General features: G+C 38.6%; 1 protein-coding gene across 9 annotated transcripts in view; it reads left to right on the forward strand.

Moving 5' to 3' along the window:
- The window catches only part of CABCOCO1 (ciliary associated calcium binding coiled-coil 1), a 263455-nt gene that overhangs the window by 2686 nt on the left and 239780 nt on the right, over positions 1–20989 (forward strand). For 6 of the 9 annotated variants that reach the window (XR_005602171.1, XR_005602172.1, XR_005602170.1 and 3 more), the window contains exon 1: positions 11453–11599. The exons of 1 other annotated variant lie outside the window; for it this stretch is intronic. Coding sequence is in view for 3 of the 8 variants with exons in the window: in XM_039553751.1 (XP_039409685.1) it covers positions 11479–11599 (121 nt within the window). In the remaining 5 variants the exon portion in view is untranslated. Of the gene's footprint in view, positions 1–11452; positions 11600–20989 lie in introns of those variants that run through there. 2 more of the 9 variants (XM_039553753.1, XM_039553756.1) reach the window with 1 other exon arrangement.

The raw sequence follows: 20989 nt of genomic DNA on the forward strand, positions 1-20989 counted from the left end.
ACTCTTCAGCTCTCATTACATGTTACAGGAGGGAGGTAGACAGTGAGCTTTCTGAAAGTCCTCTCAGCTGTTTTCAACTGGTGCCTTGAAGCAATAGGTGTCAGCAGCAGTGAATTGAGCATAGACCTTTGTGCTGTGGTGGAGCAGGGAGTGTTCATGTGCTCAGTTCTGCCAAGTGGACTGTGGTGACATGGGAGGGCATATGAGACATGGCAATGAGCAAGTCCCAGGCCTTTCCAGACAGGCTTTGAAGCCAATGGCTCATTATGCTACAATTTATTGAGATGTTTTTAATGTTTTATCCTCTATTGTCTTAGGGTTATGACTGTGGTTACTGTAGCCCTTTCCTGTCACACTGTCCTGGAACAGGCTTCAGATAGTGGCATTCTCTTGCTGAGTATTCTCTGGCTCTGCCCACAGTCTCCAGCAGGCTGTGGCCAGCTCTGGCTTACATTCCTTCTCCCTGTCATCTGGTGTTGGGGCAGGTGGAGCTCCTGTTCTCCACATCTATGTGTGGCAAAGATTGTGCTGGCTTTGAAGGCTGCTTCTTTGTCCTGAGACATCATAATCACAGTATTTTAGCTACTGAGGGCTTTCAGAGCCTTTCTTAGAAGGCCTTATTACAGCTTTAAGCTGTAATACAATGAATCAGAGTAGTGAGAGGTTTTAGTTCTTCCCTGTGAGCAGAGCAAGAGTCAAAATGTCAGGAGGCACGCTATAACCTTCTGCTGAAGCTTTACCTCATCCTTATAGACTGTTATAAAAATAATCTTATAAACACTGAAGCAATCACCACCATGAATCACATTGTGTTCATACTAGACGAACCTACGTAAGACTGGCAAAGGTTTGTCTGGGTAAAGACACTTGGAAACTGTGAGAGAGGAAGGATTTCACTGGCAAATTTTTGTAACAGTGAAATATTTTATCCTGAGGAGAAACAGGTTGTGGAAATGTCAAATCTATATTATACAAAAGTAATAGGGAATCCATTCCTGATTTGGAAAACCTACCTGAATCTCCCATTGCTTTGGGTTCAGAAATATCAGGAGTGAAGTGACAGCAGAGTTCCTGACGTCTAGTGGTTCTAACAAATATATACTTTTTAACTCTGGTTTGATGGACAGTTCCTGTTTATCCAGCATTGCTCAAAATCATGTCTTCATACAATTCGTTCTTTTTAAATAAAAAGGCTTACAACCAGCTTGGACAAGCCTTTGAAGAATACCCTCCAAAGAACACTGGAAAGAACAACAATGCCATGGAAGAAGGGTAAGGACAAACCTTTCCACTCATTTATTTTCACGGTTTTGTTAAATGTAGTGAATATGCTTAGCCACACTGAACTAGTCTTTTGTAAAGCACAAAATTCATCAAGGAAAGCTTGTATGACTTCATAATTACACAAAACTGATCCAGGAAAAAGAGATCATGAAGTAATATAGAGTGTTAAACTGTCTGAAGCTTATCCATCCTTATGTTCAGATGTAAAACTGAGGCAGAACAAGAACTGACCAAAAGATTCCTCGCCTCACCTTTTTCCTTGCCCCTCCCCTGCCCTCCCCTCCTTTCTCTTCCCCTCCCCTCCCGTCCCCTTCCCTCCTGATGTTGAAGTCTGGACCAGTGTGGAAGATAGAATGAGCACACCACCTCCAATCTTCATCATCTATGCCCAAACTCCTCTTGTGTAGTGTGTGTGGGAGTCTCTCACAAGCATCACACTCAAAAAGCTATCTTTCTGTGGTGATTTATCCATCAGTTCAAGTGCTGGCTGCTGTAAAAGAGCTCCTTGTTTCTATGCTCACAAGTACCACTTACAGTACCAAGGGACTTTGGCCAAAACTAGCCAGTCTATATAACTACAAAAAAAGAAAAATAGTGCCTTCTGCTAGCTCAGATTATGATGTGCATGCAAAAATGGATGCACACATATATCTGAAATGGCAACACTGGCAATTTTGATAGTTCTCAAGCTGGTCCAATATGTCACTGTCAGTATGCTTAGTTGTCGGGTGTTTGTACCTCATGTGAACATCTTTTTCCAGACCTGGTAATAGGCTGCCATCCATAAAAGCATATTTAACTGTAAGTAGTACTTCTTCATACTGTTTACTTACTGTCTGTTTTCACTTCTTTGTTTTGTCTCCCATTTATCAGCTAAAACAAAATGTAGGTGCTTTTATAAAACTTTTCAACAGAAGTTTTTGCTGCTAAAAAGGCCCAAACTCAAACCTCAGGTTTTGCCATGGGCTGTAAGCCCCGTGGTTCCTCAGAAACCAAAGTCAACACAGCACAAAGCCATTTCTGAGACCACAGAGGACTGGAGTGTTGAGCAGGTCTTCTCCTTTGCTCCAAGTGCACTTGGAATCCTTATTGTGCTGTTAGCTTACAAGACCCTAAGAGAAGAATTATCACCTTGCAGTGTATCACTAGTGGAGACCAAAGTTGTCTCACTGTAAATAAGAGGTCTGCTACAATGGCAGTCTCAGTAAATAATCCTTGTGTCTGGATTCAGATTCTGACTTCTTTGTTCTAGCAAGATGTTGGATCTGATGGTCTGGAGTTTAATTCTTTGTGAAGCTGGAGAGCTAAAGAGAATCAAGAAAGAGAATTATGATTTTTGTATTGCCTCTACATTTGAAGATTGTGTATACTGCATGAGGAAACTTTCTCTATGTTTTCCAACAGAGGGTCATTGAAAATATGCCAGATACATTTAAATGAACCTATTAAAAAGTTTGGAAAATTTGGAAATATGAGGAAAAAATAAAGGGAAAAATTGAGTATTGCTTTCAAATTTTCAGACTTACATTTTAATGGAAATATTTAATTAAATGATGCCAAACTAGTATTTCATCTGCAGATCTTCATTTGGGCTTAAGATCTATGTGTCTTGGTAACCGTAGGAAAGTTGTTTTCTGAATACATAACTAGCTCCTGTAGCTCAAAAAAAGAAAAAATGTGAAAAAATTTTAGTAAAGATAGAAAATTTTGGCAATGTCCTGTGCTTTGTTACCTATTACTTACTCTTTTCAGACTGACGACATATGGCACTAAAGAAAGTTTTCCATTGTCTCTGACAAGATCAATCAGTGTCAGTGATCCATCACAGTTTCTAGAAACTAATTGCTCTTCTGCTAGAACTTTCAGAAGACACCAGAGTGTTTGAAGAATCACAGTTTGAAATAGTTCAGGAAAATCCAGACATCTTGAAATCTGAGAATGGAGCCGACCAGTTGGTGTAGGCAATGTTGTTACTTGTTACTTGAACTACTTGCTCTTAAGCAGGTGCTTTCAACAGTTTATGAAGAGTTAATAGACATCTTTATAAATACTTGATAGTTTGGTTCAGCCTTTATAGGCTAATACTTCCTTGTCCATGACATGCTTAGAACATATGTAAATCATTCAAAGAACTTTTGAGTATTATATTGGTATTTCTATGTAGTTCATAAACTATGAACTGTTTTGTTTTCCATTTAGGGAGTTCTATACATTTAGTGATAAATGTCTAAGTATTTTTTGCCCCTTCAATTAGAGTCTATTATGAAGAATGTGAGTTTTGAAAACTTCTTGACAACTTCCGTAAAGAGTTCTTGCCAGTATTTTCATGTTCTGAAGATGCAGAACTCTGACTGTGATGTGACTCACTCTTTGTACCCTGGTACTTGTCAGTGTTTAGGGTTAACACAATCCACTGGCATAAAAAGGATAAATGGATGTTTGTGCCTCTCAGCACAAGTGTGCACCATTTTATGTAGTTGGGAGTGTACACAGAACCACTAACCAATCCACAGAAGATACGGGGGCCAGAAATACTGAAACAGCAAAATAATAGAATCACTGAATAGTTTGCATTAGAAGGGACCTTTAAAGTTGCAACCCACCTGCAGTGAGCAGGGACTTCTTCAACTAGATTAGGATGCTCAGAGCTCTGTCCAACCTGACCAGGAATGTTTCCAGGCATGAGGCATCCATCATGTCTCTGGAAAACCTGTGGCAGTGTTTGACCACCCTCACTGTAAAAATTTCTTCCTCGTATCTAGTCTAAATCTTCCCTCTTTTAGTTTAAAACCATTACCCCTTGTCCTATCATACAAACCCTACTAAAATGTTTCTCCCCATTTTTCTTATAAATCTCCTTTAAGTTTTCAAAAGCTTCAATAGGATCTCCCCAAAGCCTTGTCTTCTCCAGACCAAACAACCACAACTACCTCAGCTTTTCCTCAAAGGAGAGGTGTTCCATCCCTCTGATTATTTTTGTGGCCCTCCTCTGGACCCACTCCAGCAGGTCCATGTCTTTCCTGTGCTGAGAAACCTTAAAGAAGCATCCTACCAGTTTCAATGGCAGCAACTAGAGGTGCTATGAGAAATTGTTACAAATTATCTGCATAAATCTTAGTTATCCCAGTTTTCCTAAATAAAACTGAGTCACAGGGCCAAAGGGGTTTTAAGGCTGTCAGTGAATCTTCAACACACAGATTCCAAGCTTCAAGCATCCCTGATGCTACAATCCCCAGCAGCACCTACAGGGCATCAAGATTCAGTTCTGTGGAAAGGGATTTGAACTTGCAGTGATATGCACTTCCCCTACCTAGTGCAGAGAAGCAGCACTTCTGCAGGGTCTCATTCTGAGACTCCTCATCTCATCAGCAGGTCAGAGACCCTGTTACTGGTAGCCAATCAGTTGCAAGGTCCTAGCCTGGCAATAAGGCAGAGCTAGGAAATCAGCATCAATACTTCAGACTATAGAAAGTGTCCTTTCTTTCTAACCCTGAATCTATTTTGGCTTTTAAAAGATAACACAGCAATCTGTCCTGTCATCTGTTCTATCACAGCACTTGTACTGTTACATATTGTGGCTCCCAAGAACAGAAAATAAAGTAGAAAAACTTGACAAAATCCATAGTTAAAAGCCAGGTTATTTTTAAATTCGGGTTTTGTTTTGTGGAAAATGGATTACTTTTTCTTTTCTTAGTCCAAAGTTGATCTGTGAGGCAAAAAAAAAAAAAAAAAAAGCTGTAGCCTTAGTGACATGATTGACTTTCTGAATTGCCTGGCATTTGTATTTTGGTATTAATCTGGGCTGTTAGAGAAGTAAACAGCAGTTTGTGATTGGTGACTGCAAAACTTGATTCACAGAGCACATGCACTCATCTGAAAATATTTTAGTTCTTAGGCTGTATTTCTGACCTTTCCAGCACTCTTAATATTTTTTCATTGATATTTGATCCTGATGGGAAATAAAAGCAAAGACACTGCTACCTGGATAGTGAGAATAATAGGGATTCATATCTACTTTTTAGTGGCAGAATGAGGCAATGAAAGTAAAAAATCCCACGGTACAAATTATTGTAAATCTGATAAATTCTGCAGCATGAGGATTTTTTGTCTGGAATGTGTATCTTGGATAAACTCAATGTCTTCAGTAGCTGCTGTATTCAATGCCTGGAGAAGAGAACTGTAATTTTTGAAACTAGAAGGCTACCAAGGAAGAAAGTGAGAACTTTGGTGGATCTGCCAGGGCAACTTGTCTAGTTTATGTCTCTTGAATTACAAATAGATCTGTGAGTAGCAGAGCTGAGGAAGATACAATTTCATGTTAGCATCTTCTGGGGATCTAATGGTGTCTGCACCATGGTTAAACCTTACTCAACAGCTGGCATAGGCTGAAATGGTGAGATATTAGGGTGGGACTGGGTATGTGCATATAAAGAAAGTGTCATGTCATAAGAGGGATTGTTTTTTAAAGTGTTCTTCTCTTACTAGCCTGGTTTTCTGTGAAATATGCTGTGTCTTACTTCTCTGCTGCATAATAGATAAAGCCTTCTTTTTTTCTTCTGTCCACTCATAGAATGCAGCAGCAGCAGCCTGCCAAGTAGTTTAGGTATTAATAAGGGTACTGCCGTAGGCTCCAGTCGCCATTAGCTCAAATGCTGTCTTGGGCCAATGTAGTTACATTGCTTTTGGTGCTGGAACACTCTAGGCTTCCTGGAAATGTGTGGTGCTGATTTCCTGTCCATGTTCTGTGGGAAAAACTGGCCCATTCTTAAGGCCTTTATTTAAGCTGATGGCATTGTCTCAGCCCTAACAGATTTAGCAGGACAACTTCCTTAAGGAAAGATTTACCAATATGAATAAATGAAATACATTGGGTTTGTGAGAATTTATACCCAGAGTTTACAAATGAAGTGTGATAAAGTCACTGTGGGTTGAAGGTGAAATAAGGTGTATCATAAACAAGGACTTCACTGTTTAGCAATGCCTGCATATATGAAACATTTCATTTAAGTTCATTTTAAGCCCTGCATTTTGCTGCCTCAGTGTTCACTTTTCCGCCACCTGTAAATCATAGGGTGAGTGTTTGAAGAAGATCATATGTCTCAGAGCGTGCAGGTGAGTGGAAGGTTAAACATTGTGACTGGTATTCAGGTGACTCTTGTGCAATCAATCCCAGTGATATGATACTCAGTCAAAAGAACTGACAGTCATGGTGAGAAGAAAAGGGAGGAGGAAGATGAAGGGAAGGCTCTTGAATGTGTTTTCAAACATTGCATTAAAAAGAAAAAAAGAGACCTGGTCTTTGATTCTTGGCTGCAGCTGGGTCTCTGGCAGGTATGAGGATGTGCTGAGTCTTGCCCAAGTGTTCAGGAACACAGGGGCTGGAATCCAGAACCCCCCTGTTCACATTCTTCCTGAGGTGGAAGGCAGAGGGGGAGGGAGCCAGGACCTTGGCTGTATCCTATGAAACAGTGACTGTTTCTTTGCATAGTCACAGAAGAGCCAAATATATTTGCTTTATGCATCTTGTTGTATCTTGCAAAGCAAGAGAGTACAACAAGAAAGAAAATGTGGTATTTTTTTCTGCAGTAAGATGCTGAAATGCATCAAAGATTTTAATGCTCATAAATACACAAGAAAGGCAATGTTTAGATAGTCCAAAGAAGATTCTAAGGGTGATTTGTAAATTCTGTTCAGCATGGAGCTCAGGGTTTAATGGGCCAGTTCTAGCAACGGTATCCACACAGCTATCTTTATACAGTAGCTAAAAGAAATTAGTTTAAACCTTAAGCCAAGAGACAGAAAATCCCTTTGCATTCTTTTCCAGTTACCATTTCAGTGAAGTGCTCTCAGCATACTGGTAGCTTCCTAATGGTTAGCACAGATTTCATATTCTTGCTATTATGTTCACAAACGTATACCTGATTGGCAAAAAGTCCTTCTGAGGGAGAAGAGGTAGTGGAGGGTGTTAATAGAGGACACATGAAACTTCATGTTTCCATAGGCCTTCGGAGGGATACCAAGAGTGATTTAGAATCTGAGGAAAGGTGGGACACAGAGACAATGAGACAGCTGTGGATGACAATGCACTCCTAAGCAGTTTTGCAGTTCTGTACAAGGAGTAAGAGGTACAGAATAAAGGCATGGACCCAAAGTGATGTGTAATCAGATATATTATCCTCTTAAAAGTGAAGGATGCCTATGCTCTCCTTTGCTTTCTATCTTGCTGCAGCAGAGAGTGCAGCTATCTGAGTACATTTGCTGTCACACCTGACACAGTTACTGTGAGAACAGTCGGGCTCCAAGGTCACTGCACACCAGACACTGGGGAAATGTAAATACAGTTTATCTTAGAAAGATGTTAGAGGTGGCTTGGACCCCTCAGCCTGCCCTGCCCCTCCCCACCCTCCAATGAACTACGTACCTTTTTAACACCATCACCGAGGAGGTCTTTGATTACATGTATTTTATTTAGTTGCACACAATAACTGGGTGCAGCACAGCAGAAAGGACATATAAACTAACTAGGGGAATAACTATCCTCCTCTGTGTAGGTCTAGTGACATCCACTAGACCACTAGACATCCACTGTTGCTATATCGTGATTCTAAGGCAGCTTTATGAAAACTTCTGTCTACTTCAATGGATGCAGCAAGGGAGAGTGTCCTCTAAATACAGAAGTTTCCAGCTACTAGCAAAGGTATCTTATATGGAATTTACTTTAGGATTTCATAGCCGTCAGTTTCCTTACAGCTGCCTTTTCTTATACAATCATTAAATCACATATGTTTTGCAAATGCTGGCAGGGTGTTCAAGTGCCTAATGCAAAATGGAAAGAGGACATTTGTCCTTAAAGTGAACAATTTTTCTTCCTGGAATAAAGCACTTTTTCCAAGATATACTGGCTCATTGCTTTTAGTGGCACTCAAGCTACCTTCTTTCTGGAAACAGTGGAACACTTGTCCTTTGAAACCCCAGGCTTTTCAAGATGTCTCAAATCTGACATCCCAAAATTAAGGTACTCTACAGAATCCCAGCTATTATCTTTACTCAGCCCAGGTGGCCTCACATTGCACCATGGGGAATTTCTTTAGCATGAATTTCTAGTTAAGTCTTAAATCTCTCTCAGGAAGAGCTGCTACTTTATTGTTCTATTCTGTATTAAAACACAAAACCACATTAACCAAACCTAAGGCAGTGCTTATGAATCCAGAATGAACGTGGCAAGTTGACTCCATAAGCTTGAAATTACATACCAAATCAAATTTTTCCAAATGGCACTCTATAAAACAACATGTAATTTCCTCACTTACACATTTGATATGTTGTGAGCCTGGACAGAAATAACATCACTTGGAAAGAACCTAGTTCAAAATAATGAGGAAGGGAACTCTTGCAGTAGTAGGTCAGAAAGCACTTGTGGCTGTGGGGATCTCTTATCAACCTTATTTTTTTCTCATCACTATTAATATGGGTAAAGCTAATTAAATGTCTTAAGTGCACTGGAGATATAGAGAACACGTACATGTTTTGTACCTGTAGTAGCTTTATCTATCTCCTCACTTGCTTAATTACTAAAGCTAAAGTTGTTCAGACTCACAAAGGCCATTTTTATGCAAAATAGGGAATTACTTCGAGCCCAGGAGAAGAACAAGTGAAATATAGTCCTACTCGAATATCTTATGGCCTTTGGGATCCACTGGAAACAGGAGTGTCAGACTAAGAACATAGCTTATACTTTCCTTGAGATGCAGGTCTTGCATCTAATTCTGTTAGAAGTTAAGATGACCATTTTCTACCTCTGCCATAATGAACAGGCCATTTCAAAGAAAAACGTTGAATGTGGTCATATAGTCTCCACCACAAAGCCTGGCTGTGTGATCCCTTGATACTGATACAATCACTGATTCCTGGCTGTGATTCTTAGGGCTTATATTCTATGCCTGGTTCTGCTATTACCATACGTACCTGTGTTCTAGGTATGCCTGTATGGAATATTCTGCTGCATGCATTTGAGGTTCCACTACCTGCACTGTTATGTAGAAATAGACATACTGTAAAATCACAAGTGCATTAAGCCTTTAAGAAAAATGATATGGAAAGACACAGATCAGTGAACAGGCAGTGGAAAACTGAGCAAAATTATCAGATCAGAATTTGGGTTTTGTGAAACATAGTGTGATAGTGTGTAGCTGCAGTGTGTAGCAACTTCTTCCAAAAAAAATACATTTGAAGTAGTTATGTAAAGTAAAAATAGATCCATACACAGACAATCTGGAGCTTCCTGGAAAAAAAACACCTTCAATGCCACCTTTTTATGTACAGATTTCCATCACTGTACTCTGGCTGTGCAGGTGTGCCATAAGTCATTCCTGACAATCCCACCTGCCATGATTAATATTGACCGAGTATAAAGGAGAACTGTCTGTTTGGCAGCTTGCACAGATGTTGCAGCAGGGCAGTCCAGAGTCTGGTTGCAGCTGGCAGAAAGCTCCACTCTGTGGCTGCAGAGCTGTGCCTGTCCCAGTGTCAGGCTGGTCACCAGCACACGTGGTAACAGCCTCAGCCCTTGGGATCTGTGCCAGCAGGGAGTGACATTGCCCGCTCCTGGCTGTGCCTCTTGCTAGAAAAGAGGCCCATTGCAGGAGATGGTGAAAGAAGCTACTCTGGCAGCTCCATGTCCTCTGAGAATTCCCTCTATACAACAGAGATCACTCAGTCAAATTCAGCGGACTTCCGGATGTTTTGAGCATCCCAGAGAACAAATTGATCAGTGACCCAGTTCTTCCATTCCATTTGATTGCTTTATTGAGCCAGGATTCCTGATGCCAAAGGGATCCCCAGGGTCTGATAAATTTGGTGTGAAAAGAGATGTTTGAATTAAGAACTTCATGGATGAAGAGGGCACAACAGATCAAAACAACTTTGACTATTCCTGCTTCTATTTAGAAACTGCAGTAATATTTGGAGTCTGCCTGCAGGTTTTAAATTGAAAGATTGCCTTTCTCTGCTGTAGTGTAATGTCTAACACATTATATATAGTAGGCATATAATGCAGTTATGATACTGTTATGTGTAATTCACCTTTTGTAAGCAGAGATAAAGAAAGGAAGCTCCTACTTCCATCAGGTTTGTAATTTAAAGTGTATCCAAAACCTAGTAGCAAAAAAAATGTGCATGCCTATGAGTGGAAGAGGCTGTAGGAGTGTGTCCTCTGCATGTGGGATGGAATGTGAGAATTTTTTTGGTTTTTTCAAAGGAAGTAGCTGCTAAAGCTTTGCACTTGTATTAGAGGTGCCCATATTTGCTGAATGGTACATTTACTGGCTTTATTTCTGATAGCAAACATTTGTGTCTTGCAATCATATTCCTCAAGTGTGGATCATTCTCCCTCAGTTCATGAACAACCCTCCATTCAGAAGCCCTCTGAAAGCCTCTGACACAACTCCTGCAATTGAGAAATTTTGTTTTTCTTTGGTCTACCTCTATTTGTACCATTCCCATACACTAAACTTCATGAAGCATAGACTGTGACTGGTATGCTTAGAAAGTATCTGCAGTATTATGAATGTCACTGCAAACTACTAATTTCAATGAAGTCTTCAATCATCCAAATGCGCTAGCAACCTTACATATGTAAGATAAAAGTAGTCCCAGTTGAGTGAGAATAAGAAGTCACAAATGATAAGAGTCAAATGAGATCATTCCCACATATAAAGTGATGGTGATCATGATTATGCAAAACACCAGGTTTGCCAGAAATTCATTGTTCTGCCATCAAAAGATATTCATGCTTTCATAGTAATTTTCTGCAGCAAGCACTAACAAGAAAGCAGTTTGGAAAAAAAATGTCTGAAAGGCCCATTTTACAACTTGGGAATGTGAGAGATTACATCAATCTGGAGGTTTCTGACGATTACATGTAGCAATTGAAAATCCAAAAATTAAAGGTTTATATCCAGTCATTAACGAATCACAAATGCCCATTGTTGTCAGGCTTTCTAGTGTATTACTTACAGCTTCTTCTAATTCTTCAGGACTTACTCATGGATGACTTATAACTCACGCTGGCATTAGTACTGTATACAGTAAATTATGTAAGATGATTGCACAAAGTGCCTCTCCCATGATGTAACTAACATTAAACTGTTAATCATAAACCTAGGGCTTCTCAGCTTTCACGGAAATGCAGCTGTTATGCAGCCAGGTGAAACACTCTCCGAGGAGTCTGGTGAAGTTGCTCTGTTCTTGCTGACATTTGTTGAAAGCCATATGCTGCACATAAACCAAGAAGACAGCAAAGCCTTGCTACAAAAACGTAAGCCTTTGTGTATGGAAAGGATGCTGAATTTTGAAAAACTGCTTTATTTTAGCAAGGACATGTTTTTATTTGGTCTTTTCCAGACACATAGCAAAACCTAACCCTAAGGGAAATCATTTGCTACAGCTTAGTGGTGTGTTGTATTATTCTCTGACAAGATTTGTTTGTCAGTTTTAAAAGCAGTTTATAAACCAGTCATGTAGATCAAACACAGAAAGCTGAAACATTCTGAAACATTCATCATGCAAGAGGTTTTTTCCCTTAAAACAAATCCTCTTTCCTTTTTGCTAGCTTGACTAACATGAACTTTTACTCTAATGATGACTGGAAAAAAAAAAGGTAATCTTTTAAGCTGGAGTTGTGTGTGTCAGCTGGAGTGTACCATTCCTAGAGTGTTATTAATCATAAGCCAGTCTATAAAACAATGTTTCTCTGCATGGGGCGTGCTAACTAGCTTCCAACGACACTGAGTTTAGCCTAGCTTTATTCTCCAGTGATCTAAATCTACAAGTAATGCCTATTTCACCTCAAGAGGTGTGTTTTTCACATCCCATCTTTTGTTTTATTGCATCTTTTTTATGCTCTTCTGACATTCTTGTCCTTCTGTAGGTAACTGTTATATTGTGTTTATGGAAGGCATATGCAGAAGCTGGGTACTGTTGCAAAGAACCATGCTAAAGCACAGTACCTTACAGTATAGGAAATCATGAGAAATACATGGGAGTGGTCTAGATCAGTTCCTAACAACCTGAATGTTCTGATGGGAAACTCATTAGACAGTAACTGTGTCTCTATCTACTGATATCATCACCAAAAATATTTTCTTCCTCTTAGATTCAGTGCTAACGAAAAAAAAATCGGTAGGTGTAAAGTATTTTAAAATCTTCCAGGCATTTCTAGGCAGGTGAGTATATAATGGTTCACCTTCATTGATACAGTTCTGTTCCTTTATGCATATTTGGGCTTCTCCAAAGCCAGCAATACTTTTCTTTATGCTCTTCAGGAAGGGACCAGGTGTAATTGCAAAAGAATAGTGCAGTGTACCCTCTTCATGCACAGTGGTTGTGAGTGCTTTTTGCCACTGCAAAACTAGTATGTCCAACTGTTAAAGAGAGCTTCATATTATGACAGTCTGTTCCAGCCTCAAAAGACAGGAAGACAGGTTAGATGCGGAGAAAAAAAATTTTGAAAAGGACTGAATTAATAAAATAATGTTCCATTAAATCTGTAGACCCAAGGTTTTAGGACTTGCCAGTGAGAATGAAATGAAGTACAAAACAGTTACACTTTCTTGTTATGATACTCATGACTATGAACAAACCATTTCCATAATTCATGCACAGAATTATACTGAAGGGCGCAAGGGTCACGTATCTCAATGATTAGCATAACACCTTAAGAAAGGAAGAGGATAATTCCATTTTGCAGTGTAATGATTATTTCTGACTATGATGCCATCTTTGAGTTACAAATAGTAAAAGAGTGAACCTACCCCTACGGAGCTAACTTTGCATATGGTCCATGTTCTCTAGTCCAGATGCCTCATAATTCTTCAGTAACAGAAAATTTGCAGGTCAAAATTCTTTACTCCTGTGAATTTTCTTAATTTCACTTCAATTTCCACAGCAGGTCTTCCCAAGATGTGCTGTTTACCCCACAGGACTATAGGAAAGAGTTTGAAGTAGCCCATGAACTAAATATTTCTTGCTTATTTCTCTGAAAGACACTGACAATAGTTGATGAAGCAGTAGATTTTTCATGTCTGCTCCTGTGCTTTGCAAGGCCTGATAAAGAGTTTGGAATTCTGCTTTCAGGATGAGGATATGGGGAGTGGGATAAATCACCTCCTCCTCTGTGCTCACATAACCTGACAGAGTTGAGCGCAGTTCTCTTTCTACTGTGGCAGTACCCAAACTAGCTAAATTGAGAAATTTAGGATTTTAGAGAGTAATTAAAAACTTTCATACGATATATGTGTTTTAAGAATCCATTTGCAAAGGGAGGATTTTACACAAGTTTTCTATCAACAGTAAACTATGGTTGAAACTTGCTGTTTCTCCTTTCTGTGTCCTGCTGGGTGTTGAGTTTTCTTTGGTAGCACATCCTTACCTGTCAGTCACTTGCCCAGGCAGAGCTGAGTCAGACCTCAGCCTGCAAGTCCATGTCTAGAGTTGTCCCCAGTGTCCCAGTCCTCTTTGGCTGGCACTGGCACATTTTGCCTGGGGCTGCTGGTGGCTGAACTCTGTACTTGATGACATGGTGGAAAGAGGCTTAAAATGTTGCAATAGGTGCAAAAGTCAATGTGTCACTGTCGCTGCGTGTAATGGCCTTACGTCAGTGCAGTGGCATGACATGTCACTGTTTTCTTCCACTGCAGGCCATATACAGCCTGTTACACTTTGATCTGCTCAGCAAACCAGAGTGGATTCCTTTTGTCTGTAAACAGCAGCTGGGTGAAAGGAAAGGGTAATGGAGCCTGAAGGTATTTGATGCATCGGCATTAACTTTGAATATATTCGCTGACCAGATAACAGCCCATATGTGCACTGCCAGTGTCAGTTTGTAGTTGTTACTGCTTCTAGAGCACAGTTGTGGTAAAAAACCATCTGCTCTGATTTCACCTTGGGAGGTGTGATTCTGGAGGGAAAACGTGGCCTGGCTAAATCTATGTGCTGTGCCTTCCTGTGACCCTCTTGTCACATGAGCTATTTCAAATAAGACTTTCTTTGTTCTTGGCAAAAAGGACATATTCTTTGGTGGGTGGCTTGCCTGTCCTGTTATTGCTCAATATGGATTTTCACATTTTAGATGTTCCAACTACGCAAATGGAGCAGGTCTGTACTGTTCATCAGATGTAAAGCTAACTTTAAAAGAGCATATGGAGGCATATGAAAGGTTTGCACTGCAGTTAAATCTGTCTGAGGATCAAGGAGGACCAAGTAATTTAGAACAAATTCTTGCATTTTAAAACATCTATCCTTAATCTGGGGCAAGCGTGCCTGAAGCTTTACAGATAAAATAATCTCATCCAACCTCATGTCATATTTTCTAAGCAAATGTTCATGGTTCACATCTGCTTTATTTACTATCTGTTAGATTTAATGCATTCTTATATATTAGAAAAGAAATATATCTTCAGATAAATGTGGTTTAAAAATGGGATTATAATCCCAGGGCCCTCAAACACTCATGTTTTAGTGAGTTGAAGCAGATTTTTCTGATACAGTTGGGGCAGAAATGTTTCTTGTATGGCTCATACTGTGTAAAATGATATAGAACAGTTCTCTCTTTCAGTATTAAATCACTTACTTATAACAAGCATGGATTTTGAGTGCAAAATTTGTTAATGCTTACAGTAAAGTGTAGAATGTGAGACATATTAAAATTCTTAGAATACCAAAGGGTGTGAACCAGATTTGGAAATACGATAGTGGGTTTAACACCTCTTTTAAAATGAGGCAGATGTAGAATAATCTAATCAAGATGTGTATCCAAAGTATGAAAAGAAATCTATTCTGAACCCAACTTCCTGCAGTCATGAAGTGTACATCCATGAAGCTCTCAAATAAAGCAATGTGCAATCAATCCATGCTTCTTCCTCTTAGAGAACAGAGCAAATGTGAACTATTCATTATTCTAACAGTACTTCATTTTTTTGTGTATTGTGTACACAATCCTGTGTTTTTGCAAAATCCTGCTCTAAAAGTAAACCTTGAAAGCAATTGCAAGTGCAGAGGCAAATGTGCCATCTCATGTGCATTCACATGAGGTCAGCTGATTACATGTGATTATAAACATGCTGTTGATTGTGGTGGAGTGGCCAGGCCTCACGAAGGCTTTGTGTGGAATTATGGATTTGCAAATGCAAAGTGTCTGAAACCACTTGCAGTGACAGCAAGCCTGCTGCAGGACACAAACAAATTTTGTCCTAACCCTGTGAAATTAACAGCATTCCTCTGTTTGGTTTGACCCTGGTTAAAGCAGGTTGAAACAAGGAAAGCTCTTTCCTTAGCATGCAAAGTAGGTAATGCTGGGGTGAAAGGCAGGTTTAAGCATAAAAGTGGTAGGGGAAAAAGGCCTTTTGCCTTAGCAGAAAAAAAAGGAGCCACCTTGATTGCTTTCTGTGCTTTTCTCTATCTCATCTTTACACCATTAATCTGAAGATCTTTTAACATTACTAAGTTCACTGATTTTTCCTGTTGCTGAAATACCATTTAATTTTAGCTGCTTTTAGTTAGATATCTGTAACAGTAATCAATTGCCTAAACAGACCTGTATTGCCATTTGAGAGGCCCTAAGGTCCTGCCATAGCACTGGCAGGTATGATACAGGACCTAAGGCAAATTGTTGCTCTTCTGGGGCAGCAGTGGTTATATTAGGGCATCTCACATGGGACCAGACCCTTGAATTTAGTCCATAGCCTCAACAAATTGTCTTGGCTTCTTGTGTGGTCAGACAAGAGAAGAGAGAGGCTCTTTCAGCAGATGGTTGTGAGTGCCTGTCTTAGGCATTGAGTCATTCCTGTAAAGTATTTGTCTGTTCTTTTACCAGGGAGTGCAGGCAATGAGGTAAGTTTAGGATTTCTAATTTGTGGATGACAGAAGTCAGTTATGGTAAATCTTGTTCTCTGAAAACAAAAAAATATGGAAATTATGGGCTTTTAATATAAAGAGTTTGATTTCATAGTGTTATTAAGATTTATCACTATAGATGAACTGTGGGAAGTCTCAAGGATAAAACTAGCTAAAACTCCTCTTTAATTAAAGGTGCAACTGAAAATCTGAATTACAATTTTTTCCTAGAATCAGTTGGTATTTAAAGAATTACAGAAAGGATTTTATTTGTTTAATCAACCAGAGGAACTTTGCAGTGTAACTGGAAGATAAAGATACATCTTTGTATTAAGCCATTGCTCTCCATTTTAAACTGGCTCCTCAACTGTCACCTGTCTAAAGCAGATTTGTTGCAGCTGTAATGATCTGGAGATACAAATGAAGCATAAGTTGTGAGTGGTAACATTGTGCTATTTTTATTAGACCACTACTCTAGCAGGAGAAAACAGAGGAGTATTCAGCATACACCCCACTCCTTTAGGGTCTGCAAGCTTCTCTGTTTTCTTCCATTATTTCAGTACAGCTATTAAAAGATACTACTCCCCTTACAAGACTAGCCTAATTTATTACTGTCTTAAGGAATGCAAATCTATTAATAGTGGAAAAGAGGTAAGGAGGTCAGTATTGTGAACAGAACACAAGATAAAACCTTTAGAGTTCTCCCTGTCTCATTTCAATCAGACACAAAACGATAAAAAAAATTCCTTTGACATTCTAAAGCAGCACAGGAAACACAGCAGTGCCGTTTAGTGTGATATGGCTTCCAGTGCCATATGAATGCCAACAGCAGGATTCTGAGGTTCAGCCAAGTTGTGCAGCACAAAGCTCCAAGAGGTAGGAAAGGACTATTTATGCCGCTGTCATGTATCACGACAGATTCACACAGCGTGGCCAGACACATCCCGTACCAGAGAAAAGTCCCTTCAATGTCTTACAGTGCAAGCGAAGGCCTGTGGAGTGCAAAGCATAATGAAGTCCAAAACTGGAACTTTCCCAGTTATATAAATGTAACTCTTTGCTTTATTTCGTATCACCTTTGTTTACCCTTTGAAACAATCAGACATCATTACTTATACAGAACCCCTCACTGTAATTTTAGGGTATTCTGGCATTTTGAAACAAAACAAGAGTGGAAGCAAATATATTTCTTGGCTTTGAATTTAAAAGCTTAGGGATCCTTTTAAAAACAAATTTTACAGTGACCAGCTTTTGAGTTAGCTCTGCCAGTAAAGAATTTGCAACTAAAGAGACTGAAGGCATTACCTGGTGAGGGTCATCCTGCAACAGTGAGAAAAGCCAGTACAAAGCCATCTGTACGATATTAGACATTAAAATGAGATTTAATTGGCATGTAATGGCTTAATAACTGTCTGTTGGATTTGGGAACTAAAGTGATTTCCTGCCCCTTGGCTGTTTCGACATTGGTATTTTGATGCTGGTATTTTAAATGTGTGCAACAATAACTTGTTCTCTTCATACTGGAATATCTTCTGTATAATGGCCACAACCTACTGAACTATGAATATTTATTAAGTTTGTTTATTCCCTGTGCTTCTTTGCTTGCTTCCTTGCACATGTGAGAATATGTATGCATAGTTTCTTTTGCATTCTTTTCACAGAGTACTTTAGGGCAGGTTCTGGTCTGCCGGTGATTTCGGGACCACAGGGTGAAGAACGTTTTGAACCACGAAGACTCTCTTGTATGTGCTATGGAAATTCTGCAAAATATAACTTTTTTTTTTGTTAAAGTGAATTACAGGGTTATTTGCTATTGAAAAAAATAATTTCAACTAATACTACTATTTATTATTAAAGGGCCCAACTTTGTAAGGTAATTAACAGATGAGATAGGGTACAGTCTGCTGAAAATGACTTCCTGAGGATTTTATGCCATATTTTTCTGTTACTAATAGAAATGTACTAATGTATCTTTGATGGTACTAATGATGAGGCTACATAAAAGATCACCTCTTGCACAGACTGAAGGGTCTGAACAGACAGGAATGAAAGATCTGCAGAATACCTTGGGACTTAATTCAGCACTGGGCCATGGCAGCCAGTGTGCGAGAGATGTTGGGGGCTGCACAGGACCCCTCTTTCCATAGGCTGTTTGGTGTCCCAGGACTCTGTGCACTTCAATGACTGTTAGAGAGAGAAGGTTACCATAGTTCCTTATTTTATACGGGAATACTGAATGAAGTAATTAATTATCAACCTAACATAGTGTTCCTAGGCAGACTAAGCAATGTAGCTGTTGTTAAATGTTTGATTCTATCGTAGAGCTCGAGCTGAAGGGTCTATAATGCAGGGTCCAACAGTGGATGTTACTGGTAAAGGTGTATGATGTTTTCTTGATAAAAACTTTCAATCACCAATCAGTCTTCCTTAGCTACCAACATTTTCCAAAAGTACAGGTGTTTGTTTTGTCAGGTTTAAATACACAGAAGTGTTGAAGCATGTCCTCAAAAAGTAGTTTTGTACTTTATGAATTGCTTAGTTTCTATTTCGCAATATGCTAAATTTTTTGTGATCATAAAATTAAAACAATTTGATACTGTGTGTACTGAGATTTATGCCATTCCACATTCCTTGAAAGGTAAATTTGGAAAAAAGTTAATGGATGAGAAATTTGTTGTAACTTCTTCTGGAAATACAAAGAGAGGTTAAAACAGTGGAGTTAAAAATTGAGCTCTCAAATATGTTTTTATCTTCCATTTCAGTGAATAAAATCATGTTAGCCTAATTCAGCTAGTCCCTTAAAGAATGGTTTATGTTTTAGAAAGTGAGAACCTCACAAAACACTGCATATTAATTATTTGAGGACTGTTAGGTCATGAGAGATTAGGAGAACATGTTCTCACCTTCAGAAATCTTGGATTAGAACATGACCAAACATTTCATTATCTCATTGTCCATCTTCATATCCCAGGTCTTTCATTTTATTGCCATTTGAAGAATATGTAATATTTATGTAAATTTGTATATTGAACTACTGTATTTGAAAAACTGTTTTCAACACATAAGGAAACTTGGACCAATATGATTGATTTGCTTAAGGGTGAGGCTCAGATCAACACTGGAAAGTATTAAAAAGTTCATTGTTTAGATAACAGATCAATTATGAAACTGGTTCTGTTCTGTTAAATGAATAAATTCTGAGATTGCTGTGAAAAGTATTAAAATCTACAATTATTTCAATTTTAGATAACAAATGGAAGATATGAGAATCCCTTATGCACTGCATCTTTGAGGGCAGTAGAAATATGCAGTTGAGATGATAAAGTATGGCATGTTAAAGATAATATACCTTCCCTAAACTGTGCCACATAATAAAACATTATTTATATTTTTTAGCTGGCTCATACATGACTATTTATATTTCTTTATATTGCTGTTTCTTCCCTAGAAGAGAACTTGTCACCATATCTTGATATTCTTCAAGTACAACCCTTAGAGAATAATCCTTGCTGTAGAAACAATTTGAGAAAAGTGACATATCTTTTAAGTGTAACCTTTTCAGCTGAGATCAGTGCTGTCCATCTTACAGATCATTTATGATCTTAATCATTACAATCCAAATAAATCTTACAGATTTTTTAATAACAGTAATGTACAAAAATGTTTTAGGTACATAATACATAGCATTATGAATAATATAATAATGATGAAAGCTTTCTGCTTTTACTTGCTTCCTTGCTTTCTCAAGCAGGAACATCTGAACTATTTGATTTTTTTAAAGAATGTTGCCTTTCTGGTGAAGTCTCTGCTTGACCATGAAGCTGTAGTGCTCCAAGATGCCATTAGAAACTGTATCAGGGCATGAGAGTTTATATACAGCCAGTCTAAAAGGCTGCTCAGAAAAATCTGTCTGTATGTCACACAGGGTCAATAGAGTAAGACTTGCTGTGGCAGGAAGAGCTCAAACCACTGAGTAGTGACTGTGCTCATAAAATTTCTCTTTTAAAAGTCATTAAGTTTTGATCTAAGGATGGTATGATTATTTGCATTATGGGGATATATATATTATATATATAATAATTCTGTTAAATCTGCTACTTGTATTTGAATGTGCTAAACTAGCAGTTCAAGCCAACTATAAATAATCAGAATAACAGGTTTTCTTTACATATCTATATAAAAACCTTCATCAGATTTTTTGAGCTCACTCAGACAATAGAGTGAAATCTGAAGAAATATTGACATCAGTTGTGTATTGCCTAGGTAAATTAATTTGCTGTGTTTGGGAGAAATTGTCTAATCTGTCTATCTAATTTATAGACCAAAGGCCAAATGATCCTAACACATAATCTGCTCAAAACCCCTAAAGATTTAAGTGTGCACTTGCCTAATGCACTTTCCTTCTAATCCATGGTCAAGGGTAAAGTTGAGTAGAAAGTTTAAGTTTCTGCAGAATCAGTAAACTGATATAAATATAGTGGCATCATATTTTTTTTGTCATAAATATTGGCACAAACAAGATCTTCCTTTATTTTTGCAATTTCTTGGTAACAAATGTATCAATTAAAACTTAGGAATCTTCAACAAAAGTCAGCTCCTGGAAGAGGAGAACAAATTTCTCTGATCTATTGGCAGTAGAACACAACTCAACAGTGACATCGAAGCTATTGTTATCCCACATCTTCATCCAGACCTGATGAGGAAAGATAGAATAATCAATGACTTGGTTAACTGGAAACAAACTTTAAAAATTAAAGTGAGCCAAATACAGTAAAATACTGAGTAAAGTGATGGATTCTCTACCTCTTGGTATCTT

The sequence above is a fragment of the Corvus cornix genome, chromosome 6, assembly GCF_000738735.6.
Source record: "Corvus cornix cornix isolate S_Up_H32 chromosome 6, ASM73873v5, whole genome shotgun sequence".
Lineage (NCBI taxonomy): Eukaryota > Metazoa > Chordata > Aves > Passeriformes > Corvidae > Corvus > Corvus cornix.